Below are 12,238 nucleotides of genomic sequence, written 5' to 3' on the forward strand. Positions count from 1 at the left end.
TTGTCGCATTATGCATACACCTAAAATGATCCCTAAAATTGATAACATAATAACATTTTTTTCTCGTTGTTTCTGTATAGTTATTACTATTGGTTGTTAAGTTAAAAACATGTTTAAAAAACCGATAAGAATCAAGAAAGCCGAGAAAAGTAGTAGTCATTAATGACGATAGAACTTATTTACATAAAAGAAAGGGTCTGCTATATAAAGGTTGTTTCCCTTATTTTTCCCTCATAGAAAATTCAATTATGTTGAGAAAGGTAACTTAGCTTCGAATAAGTTCCAAGCTAAAAGTAACAGTGCAGGTGAAAAAAACTGTTAAGTTTAACAGCAATTCACGTGAGCTATATAAAAACATAATAATGAGAGTGAAATCTTTCGTCATATATAACCAAATCTTATATGATGAGAAAAAGATTAACTTTTGCTACCTTTAATGGAAGCTGTTATACCAATAATCGACGCATGTTTTGCCTTTAAAATCATAGCCTAACAGTACGTGTCTCTGGCTCACCCTCTATCTACTTAATCTTTATCTATCATTTCCCTCTCTTTTGGGTAGGTGTTAAGGTAGTGATCTAGGAAGTTTTATGCCTACTAATGTCATCCTTAATGAAATACAAAGTTAGTAATAGTAATAGTCATATGTTTGATTATTATGGGAAGTTTTATACACTGATTTGAAAAACCAAAGCCTGCAATCAACTTTTTTATTAAAAAGGATTAAATTTTTTCCGCTCTTCTTTATTCACTGCACTTAATTATTTCTTCTCTTCTTCTCCCTCTATATCTATCTATCTTGCTGCAAGACAAAAAACTGTTGCAAGCGCATACGGTGATAGTAGGAGGAGAATAGTAGTTTTTGCTTCCCCCACATGAGTGGCCGATTAAACTTACAGATGTTTTGATTTGCACCATTATTTTTTACGTTTAAGATTACGACGTCTATTTTTTTCATACATTAAGGACTATTTCTATTATCTAGTATTTATGAACTAAAATGATCATTTTTACCTCTACATGAAGGACCACTTGTATTACATGGTATATATATAAAGAACTAAAATAGCCCAACTCTCATACATTAAGGACCATTTTGATCATTTTCAAAGTCAAAGCCTATAGATCTTTGCTGAAGACTCAAGGGGTCTTTTTCCCACATGCCCCCCTGCTTAGATGTTGCTAGAGTTAAATGACTGAGGTGCGACCACTTGAATGAATCAAAATCAGCTTTGCTTGGAAATGGATATTTTAGAATTTAGATACGATTTATTTCAAGCACATATGTATCCAGTTCACTATCCTAGGGCAACATCAAGCTCCCGTGTACCTTTTTGGCTTAATATAATACAAGGCTAACCGTTATTACAAAAATAAAAAAACACAAATCTAGAAACAACACTACAAAGTACTAATAACTCTTTTCCAAGGGAAGATGGAGTTTAAAACAATAGCAATCAAAATTTCGGACAAAATTATGGTAAACTACACCCGATGCAATTGAATGCATTACTTGAAGCACTTTGCATCCAAAAGAGCCTCTCCCTCGAAAGGCTCGTAATCCTCTATCATTTGGCTGACGCGCTCCTTCTGAGCTTCATCGTTGATGTCTACTTCCTTCCAGTCATAGAGCTCCATATCATAAACTTCATCCATAATGAACTTTGGAATTTCTTTTCCACGGAAAAGCCACAAGCCCTTCACCTTAAACGGAGCCTCCGAACCAATTATCAACATCTTACCAAATGCATATTTGCGTGCCAGATCCATTCTTTGAAGAAAACCACCGACCTTATTCAAGGTTACAAAAGAAACAGTGTTCTCATCATTGTACTTATAATCACAGAACCAAAGAGAATATCCTTCAGGATCATACATGTCCCAGAATCCTGTAAAACAAGCAAAGTAACAGTGTAAGTTTCTGGCTCGAAACTAGATTAAGTCTTTTCTAAGCATAGTTAATTGCCAATCTTTTCTTCTAACTAGCCTTGTTACATATAGTACCTTATTTCCTACATTTGGGTCGATGCTAATGAAGCATGAATTTTCTCAAGAAAGCAAATCTATAAGATCCCTCTCTGACAAAGTTTTGAGATAAAAATTATACTACTCTCTCCAGTTGTCCACTTAGCCATTTGCACACCACTTAAGAAAATACTAATTCCTAGAAGAAAAAAAATAGGTAATTTGACTTAATTACCCCTAATTAAATGGGTATTGGATTTGGTCACTTAGCACTTAATAAGGGCAAATCTGAAAAAAATAAGGTTACTTCTTTCTTGATTTGCTAAGTGGACACTCTTTTTGAACCAGAAAAAAAGGCTAAGTGGACGCTCTTTTTGAACCGGAGGGTACTTTAAATAAGGAAAATAACACAAAATAGAATCCATTTCTACTCAATGTGAACAGATTAGCTAAAAATGCAGAGTGGACCCAAATAAAAAACTTTATTAATTGCAGCAATCCTAGTTATAACTGACAAATAAATCTTATTTGGAGAGGAAACAAACAAACAAAAAAGTACCTTTAATAGCAACCGCGCGGAAATTGGTCTTTGTGTTGGAGTAAAGCCGCTTCCAATCATCCAGAATCATCTTACTTGGGGGCAGGAGATCAAGAGGATTCTTTGGCATAGGCTTGGGAACTTCTTCTTCCGTTTCTACTTTAGGCTTTGGTTCTTCTTTAGGCACTTTCTTTGGCTCCTCCTTTGCCTTGGGCTTTGCAGGTTCTTTTGGCTTCTGGGATGCAGGAGCAGGAACAGATTCAGCTTGTTTCACGTCACCCAATATCTTGCGAAAGTTTGGCTGATTAACCACAGCCCAGAAGTATCTCTCCACATGTGGAAATTCTTTTGTAAAGGTCTTAGTCATAATCAACTTAAAACCAATACTCAAGTTGCAGGCCATTACAATGTCTGCCAATGTTATTGAATGCCCAACCAAGAAGGTGTTAGATGCAAGATGAATGTTGACAGCACCCAAAGCTCTCTTCAATGCAGCTACTGCAGCCTCTTCAGCCTTTTTGGAAAATCAAATTAATTATAGTTGAGTTCATATTTGCACATATTTCAGATAATATTAGAGTGATTCGGTGTAGCCACACATACCGGGGGAATATATAAACCATAGCCAAGACGAGGGTATAGCCATCGTCCAATATTTGCATCAATCTCAGTAGCAGAAAAATCATTCCACTGTTCAATTTGAGCCTATAAAGGAGAAGGTGCTAAAAGATAAGTTGAGAAAAAGAATTTACAAATGCATGATTAGCAAATATGAAAGGAACATCTAAGCCAAATCACTTTGTAACACTTACATATTCAATCAGTGAAGAACCAAAGAGAGGATTGCCAGGCTTCACCTTGGTAACTTTAATGAAGGTAAATTTCATAAGTAACTTCTCTTATGAAATTCAAAGTTAAACAGAAAAGGAGACAAAGTTCTCACCATAGCGAGCAATAGCATTGCTCTCAAACACAGGGCCGTCAGGTGTTTCCAGCACAGGAACCTATAGAGCAAGATATTAAACAAGATTAGTGGAAACTAGCTGAAGCCATGACAGAATCTACAATTTTTTGTGCAGCGATAACCTTTCCTATTGGATTCATCTTGAGAAACTCGGGTGTCTTGTTTGATACACCCATCTCAAAATCCTTCACAAGCTCAACCTTTACCCCCGTGTACTCGGCAGCAATAAGTGTCTTGAAGGCATTTTTATTTGTATTTGATGCATGCAAAATCTGCACAGCATAACAATAACGACAAGATATCAGCAAGAAAGTAGGGAAATGCATGCTTCTCGTAGTAAAAATACAGTAAAAGAATGATTTTCACATGTTCTTTCAACACTTAAGTTTACACAATCACACAATGACTGATTAATAGGCTATGTGAAAGTCTGCACTAGGGAAAATCTACTGTAAATTATGTAGCAATTGCAATTTATATTGAGTTCACAAAGGTAGCTAATATGCTGATAAGCTGACTAATTTAATCACGTCTCACAGTGTTCATCATAACAGTGAAAAGAATGAAATATTTATGAAACAATACATTTGAGGCCTATGTACTTAATTGTCATCTCATAATCTATATTATATTAAAAGCATGAACTCCTGAACTTAAAAGTCAAATTACAAAATTACCCTTCATTTATATAAATATCCTATTACAAAAAAATAAGAAACCTATTAAACAAAATACGCTTACAATTAGAATAGACACAATGCTTCGGACTCTGCCAATAGTTACAAAAATAAGAAACCTATTAAAAAAATTCACTCAATTACTCTGCCAATAGTTGCTTCGGTCTGTTACTATTATCCCACCATATTGTATATCTTCTTTTCTCAGTATTTCTTTTTAACCGTTTTTCCTTCTTTTATTTGATTGTCAAATTTTTGGCATTGCTATCATCCCATCTATCTATCTAATTTTCGGCCTATTTTTTCTGCTATATCTACTTCTGGAGAAAACAATTGTAAGTTAACTTACTTTTAAATTTACTGCTAAAATTTGTTATTGAAGTGAGATACGTTTTACTACATTGTTACACTTTGGATATGATTAAAGTTTAATTGAGTTTGCATTTATCGGGCTTCGTTTACTTTTTTTTCTTTGGTTTCATTTTGTTGTTGACAAAAACATAGTAATATGGTAATTATTCATGATAGTGGTATGTATTAATTAGGATGTCGATATGATAGGATTAACATCATAAAGAATTTAAGTCAGAACTTCAAAGATATATATATATATATATAGTTGTATACAATTGACATCGAAATTCATTTACTAGATATCCCTCTGTTATCTCCTTCATACAGTTTATTGAAAGATTATGTTTAATCTTTTGTTCTTTTCAAACTCTAACAACACAGTGTTCTACATGAAAAATCTTTACTACTAGAAAATAAATCATGTGGTCACGTGGTATCATATATTATCCAAAGATGTCACCCAACTATTTGTTAAAAGTGTTGACCATTTGTTTTATTAAAAGGAAAAGTCACACAACCTTCACAATTTATGTGATATAAATATAACAAACCTATATCTTTTTGTCCAAAAAGAACGTAATATTAAATTTAAAGTTACTTAAAGATATATTATGTCTCCAATTGATTATAGTTGAGATTACTTGCAATGAAGCAAAAAAAAAAAAAAGATGTGTATGCGCATTAGCAGATGATAATAAACTGAAGATTACTCATTAAAATAGTTATTATTGTGTTTCTCGATTGGTGATGTTTAAGAGATACTTGGTCAAGTTTACATAACATGGGCGTGCTAAAGTCTGTGTGAATAATAATATTCTTCAAATAACTGATGTGAATATTAATTTGATTCTTCCACCAATAAGGAATTACCAACGGAAACTGACCTACGGAACTTGAGTGGTGTAAGGAAATCGAATGTTTCTAGTATCCATTAACTATCGCCTTTTTCTCCTCGATGGAAAATAACTTGAAAGATTTTTCTCCAAGAAAATCACCATATTAAATAGAATGACTCCATGGAAATAGTGATACTAACTCCGGATAATACTTTTAACTTCATCGCTCATATGTGAAAGAAGGCAACATAAAAAAATTCTCAAAATCTTAAAATAAAGAAATAGAAAGAAGAACGAACATAGTTGATTCATTTCATTACTTTAAACTTCTCCAAAAACACTGGCCCAAATGTCATAAGCCATACAAAAAGAAAATAGAAGAAGATGAGTTTGGTACAGTTACGATGAACATTCAAAATAGCCTATCAAAAATGAAAAAAAATCGAAATAAAAGTCTTAAAGAAAAGATGGCTCTGCCTTTTGTTGGCTTCTACCTTAAAAACATAAGCTTCTGATGTTTTATTTTTACAGACGCAAAAACTCCTATATTAAAAAGTTAAATTATCATGATCTAATTTTCTTAATACATAATTTATTCAACTGTCTACATTGCTTGCATGGTGTATATGGATTATAGGCTATGGACTACAGGGATACATTGTGAGAAGATCAAACGTTTCAACCAGAAAATTGCAAGGACAAACTTTACAAATTGAATCTTGGGAAAAAAAAAAAAAAAAGAACTTTAGAAATTGTAGAAGACAAAGAATGGAATATCAAAAAATTTTAGGACATTTTCTATTAATTAGGCAAAACATTTAGCTAGGAAAGGTCATGGATTTTTTATATTAAATATAACACAATACAAGCAGCAAACAACAATTGATTGTGCAGAAGTAATGTAAACAAGATTTTGATTATTCTGTCCCCAAATCAACACATGACAAATGGTGTCACTAAGAAAATATTAAAATTCAAGGTATGAAGTAATTTTTTTTTGGAAGTGGTTATACCATTTTGAAATTATGATAATAAATAAAATTTGTATTTAGATATAATTTGAGATGAGAATAAATAATTAAACATTGATTAATTTATTTGTGTACGCTTAGACGAAATTCAATCATCTTTGTCGCGGCTAAAAGGTCATTGTACAATTCACCTTGATCATTATCAAAAATTTATATTTTATTCTTTCACGTTTAATTATCAGAAAGCATATTTTACGCTACTCGATATACACGTGCAACGCACGTGGCGAGAAGCTAGTATCAACAAAAGCACCATTCCATTACCAATTCAACAAAACCTTTAAACTCCAATTAAACATGTCATCTTGGTTGAGATCATAATTTAGCAGCAAGTTGTGAAACTCAAACTATCGATTACATGCACATACTCTATTAAATTTTACAGCAAAGCAGGTTACAATTTTAGGTATACCCCAACTGGAAAACCAGAAAAGGAAAATGGAAGATTACACTAAGGGATCGGTTGGTAGGAGGTACTAGAGAAAATAATACTGGTATTACCTTTGGTATTATTGAATCCCTTGTTTGGTAGTGTTTTCAACCAATGTATTCAGTACTATTCTTATACATAGTAAGTCAAGGGGTTAACAATAGCAGTGCTATTGTTATTCTAATATACCAGCAAGTTGCTCCCTTTGTTTCAATTTATTTGTCTTACTTTCCTTTTTAATCTGTTTCAAAAAACATGCTTGTTTCCTTTTTTGGCAAACTCTATAATTTTAACTTTCCACATGGCATGTTTAAGAGCACAAGATTCAACGGCATTTTGATACATTATGCATATCATTAGTTTAAGACTACAAGATTCAAAAGTCTTCCTTACTTTTTTAAACTCCGTCTCTGTGTCAAGTCAAAACAGATAAACAAATCAAAAAGGAAGGAATATTTAATACAGCAAACCAAACAGTCGATAAAAAATAATCCCCGCATAACTAATCTCAAGATTACTAATACACCCTATGGAGTACTATTCTTATATAAGCTACCAAACGACCCTAATAACCAACAAAATCCACGGATTATCTAAAAGATTTAAATCACACATCTACTATAAACATAACAAAAAAAAAAAAAAAAAACTGAGAACTTACCAGAGCCATGGCTTTAGAGTTGAAAATTAAGTCCACACGCTACATTGAAAAGAATTCCAAAATCAGCAAAAGAAAGGCAAATTCATAGAGGAAAAATAAAGATCAAGCAATCGGAAAATAGAAAGTCATACCTATTGTGGAACAGCCGTAAGCACTGATATATATATATATATATATATATATATATATATATATATATATATAGAGAGACAGAGAGAGAGGCAGAGTAAAAAGCCTCTTTCAATGCGTAGAGAAGGAGAGGTTTAGGTTTTTGTTGGGCGGGATGTGTATATATGTTGACTTCACAACCAAAATCATACAAAAATACTCTTCTTTTGCAAGGAAAATGAATGGAAAAAAAAAAAAAGAGATAAATAGCTACAACGCATAAAACCAATTGGTCAGCTCCCTTTTAAATAGCTGCATCACATCCTTTGGTGTTACTCTTCTTAGGAAGTGAAAATTCCACAAGGCCTATTTGGACATATAATAAAAAATCTATTTGGACATTGCTATTGAGCGTTTATTTAGTTCTTAAAAATTAGCACGTCTATCCACTTCAGAATAATTCGGATATTCAATGTCTGAAATTACTCTTGACAAAGGTGTAACAACGTTGTAACAGCGAACCTTTGATTTTAAACATTTCTTTCTAAATAACCATTTGGAATTGTTGGGATGGTCCGACTGGGAGCTATGGGCTCGGGGTGATTTTGGATATGTTGGAACCTTAAAGTGTGACAACCCAACCCTTGATATTTAGCATTTGCATTGCAAATGGAGTTGACAACATGTATATAGGTTTGTATTACTAATTATGACTTGTACCGATTATTTAGGTGGTGATCCGAGATTGGACGTGTTAGAACTAAACATACAGAAGCTAACGTCTTTGTGAGGGAAGGTCTAGACTTACGCTATTGTGTTGCGGGTCCAAGGTTGCGCAAGAGGGTGAGGCTAGGCCTGTGCTATCGCACTTATTGGGTGTGAAATCTAGGTGAGTTCAATGTCTAAATATTTGACTAGATTTATTAGAAAAATATAAAAAATTAACTTCGATCTCAATTACAACTTCTTCAAACTCCAACAGATTCTACTAGATTTCTAACTATCACATATGCAAAACTTGAATAGACTTCAACTTCATAACAACAACAAAAAAAAACAACATACCCATTGTAATTTCATAAGTAGGGTATCGAATTACTATGAGTTGCACCTTAGTCATCTCAGAGAGATAGAGATGTTGTACGGAAGATGACTCAAGTAAAGCATTTCAAAAAGATTAGGACTTCAACTTTATCGAGCTTAAAGTCCCGCAAGAATAGCTAGACTTTCACATGTATAGGTGTCACGACCTATTTTGCCTGTCAGCGGGCAATGCACTTACCTTGTTTAACCCGCAGAAGCGAACCCTCAACCCAACATTGAATAAATACATAAAAGAATGAAATTCAGCAACGGAATAGAATAAATACGTAAATCTCATGATATATAAGTAGTAGAATAGTGTGGAATGACAATAACTCACCCAGGGTCTAGTCTGGATAACACAAGAGCATCTAACAGGGAAATAATACAATCTGAGATACTAATACATAAAATGTCTATGTCTCTGAATAGAATAGAACACAAAGATAGAAAAGTCTTCAAGGCGTAACAGGGGGTCACGCTCACATTCCGGAGAGAGAAAACTTTGAATAGGGAAAACGCGTCATCAAAGTGGATCCAACCTGATACTCTTCATTAATAAAAGTTAATGCAAAGAAGGCGGTCAAAGACAAACAACAAGTCAAGAATTCATAAATAAAGCATAGCTAACACAACTCGTATAATAAATATAATACCATTAAGATAAGTGTCACGACCCAATTCGCCGAGTCGTGGTGGCATTTACACTATCCCTTCCGAGTAGCGAACGTTACATTACTAATAACAAGTTAATTAGCGGCATTAATTAATTAAGAATAAGTTATCAAGTCTTAAATACTTATCATAACAAGAAATGTCACGACAACCCCAAAATCTGGTCGAAAAGGGTACAAGAGCGCTAACATAGACGAGTAATAGTAAGTCCGAATACCCGAAGGCTACGTATTGTGCATCCGAATACAAAATGTAGATAGAGGAGGTCCTTCGGGAGGCCACGGATGACGGTAGCTCACCCCGAATAACTAAAAGATATCACCCTCACGTATCGCCCACGGGGTTTAGAACCGGAGCCCGGATCGTACCGCACTCAACAAAAGTGCAATAGAAGAAGTAGTATCAAGACGTACAACACTTGTACCGGTAAGCATCATAGGCCGACAATGATTAGATAACGTACGAAGAAGTCAAAACCAACAAGTAGCACATATAGCAAAGTATGGTCACGTATCAAATACAAGTAAGGTGTAAAGGAATCATGAAATCAACCAAGAAGACATAATTCACCAAATGATCACCAAATATATAAGTGGATGAATGCAATGCAATGCAATGCAATAGTCACCTCTCACCTCCACCCCCCGTACACACACACATGCTATGGCAATGCCTCATAGTCATGACTCCATGGGGACCCGCGAAGTCCATGTACCACTCGTGCTCTCAAGCATAAAACCCGGAGGTTATTAATCACTCGATCTCGTGCAAAGACCTCGTGAGTCTGCTCTCGTCACTCTCAATCTCCGGCAAAGACCTCGGAGTCTCTCTCGTCACTCTCGATCTCCGCAAAAAACTCTGAGTCTCTCGATCACTCACCTCACCAATCATCACAACAATAATATAAAGACATGTCATGCATGATATCGGCCTCAACAATATCACCAATATATAGTCAACCAAATACAAGTCATATTAATGTTACCATTCCTTTACACATGGTGAGTGAGCTAGTATGTGACGGAGATACGAACAGCGTGATATTCACGTAAAATAACACATATGGCGACCCCACATAGCAACTAACAAAGCCAAACTAATCCGGAACCACCTCTATAACTCGCCCGAAGGCTTTATATGTTGTCCCTGGGCTACTTTCACTTGCTACAACTACATACTTTTCTCTGAGTTCAACTAAAGTAGACCGTAACCTACCTCAATCTTAGAAGCGGATGTTTACTTAACAATCAAACTAATGTCTTCCCTCAAGGTGAGCTCGAATCCGATCAAAATCTCATAAAATATCATCTATCGTTAGAATACGACTCTAAGGACACCCATATCTGCTATATTTATATTCTAAATGCGACCCCATTCATAACATGCAATAATGATTCACATACTAACTACGACATTCTCAAGTTACTTCTAATAGTTTGTAGCTTTAACGTTTGTATGTCACAACTATAACATTCCATCCAACATACAATATGTATACTCTTAACTTATAATTATTCTTTTTCCACTTAATGAAAACATAAGTCCAAAAAATGTCACTCACCACTACAAGTCCAAAATGGGGCTCTCTAACCGAATAACATAACGATGTTCGGAATTCTTGCAAACGTTCACCGAACATACTAAGCCAACCACATGTGATTTTTATACATCATTTCATGTCTTCTTTTCATATAATTTCAGTGTTCTGACAGCTATCCACACGATAAGTACAACATCAATTCATACGCAACTACTTATATCGTCATATTTTTTATAATCCTTATAACAACTCTCACAAATGACTTTAGTTTCAACTCCAACCATTAAACACCTTCATTTCCATCATAAATTTCATGATAATGACAATCAAAATATCAAGTAAAACAGTTCACTAACTTCTTCCCAAAGCAGTCACACACGGCTACACCATGCTTCAACATCACTCACATAAAATCATAGATTCAACCATTTTCATACTAACATAACTTCACCTTTAACCTTCTAATTCTTTTCATTCTTTTTACCATGAGATCTATGATAGTAACAACTATATTTATTTAAGAAAATCAGTCCATTAAATTCACCAAAAACAAATTCCTACGACTAACTAACATTCCAACACCAACTTTCATGATTTGATGCATCTGCGATTCATGTTCGTCAAAGTTACAATCATACTTCAACATCAACCCATATAACTCCATAACTATTATCATGTTCCAACATCAACACACCTTATTTCATGCATACAACTTATATTCACACATCTACATCACCCTTAATACATGAAAAGAAAGTTAGATCTTACCTTGACCACTTGAATTCTTTTTTGGCTGCAGTTGGTGACTTGAGATGAAAATGGTTCTTGTTGCTCAAAGACTATCTTCACGTTTTAGGGACCTTCTAAAGGGGTTGAAACACCTTGGAAAATAATTTTTTAACAACACAATAAAAGCTCCAAAATCAGCCCTTTGGCCGTGAGCTTGCCCCCTCCCTCTAGGTTTTTCTTTGTCGCGTTTATGTTAAATGAAGTATTGATTCCTTATTATTATTTAAGAATTATCAAGGCACCCCATCTGACTGTGGTATACACCAATCTCAGAAATCGTGAATGAAAGGAACCGCCGACTCCTACCACGTACCAATTTTTTTTTTTTTAAAAACCTTTTAAAAAGTAAACAAAATATTTAAATATCCTTTTTGTTTTTTTAAAACAAAAAAATATTAACCAAAAAACCTATCATAAAAAGACTCCCCCAAACCCTGACTCGTTCGAAAATCTCCGAATCGAAATCCCGGTTTTTTTCCCCCCCCGGCCAAAGGGCTTGCCAATTCGGGAACATCTTCTACCTTCTTTTATCCGTCCGGGGTACCGGTGGGATGAACCCCCCGAAGAAAGGGGCGACGAGCAATACC

The 12,238-nt window shown here is 34.4% G+C and overlaps 1 protein-coding gene across 1 annotated transcript; it reads right to left on the reverse strand.

Moving 5' to 3' along the window:
* Positions 1 to 1,237: 1,237 nt before the first annotated feature.
* Positions 1,238 to 3,808, reverse strand: LOC132060774 (elongation factor 1-gamma 2-like). The gene is made up of 6 exons (XM_059453701.1): positions 3,590 to 3,808; positions 3,447 to 3,507; positions 3,316 to 3,368; positions 3,107 to 3,208; positions 2,525 to 3,017; positions 1,238 to 1,889 (listed from the first exon to the last, which is right to left on the reverse strand). Exons 1-6 carry the CDS (start codon positions 3,791 to 3,793, stop codon positions 1,510 to 1,512), a joined length of 1,293 nt encoding a protein of 430 aa, XP_059309684.1. The 5' UTR covers positions 3,794 to 3,808; the 3' UTR covers positions 1,238 to 1,509.
* Between the last annotated feature and the right edge of the window lie 8,430 nt (positions 3,809 to 12,238).

This window comes from Lycium ferocissimum, chromosome 6, assembly GCF_029784015.1.
Source record: "Lycium ferocissimum isolate CSIRO_LF1 chromosome 6, AGI_CSIRO_Lferr_CH_V1, whole genome shotgun sequence".
Lineage (NCBI taxonomy): Eukaryota > Viridiplantae > Streptophyta > Magnoliopsida > Solanales > Solanaceae > Lycium > Lycium ferocissimum.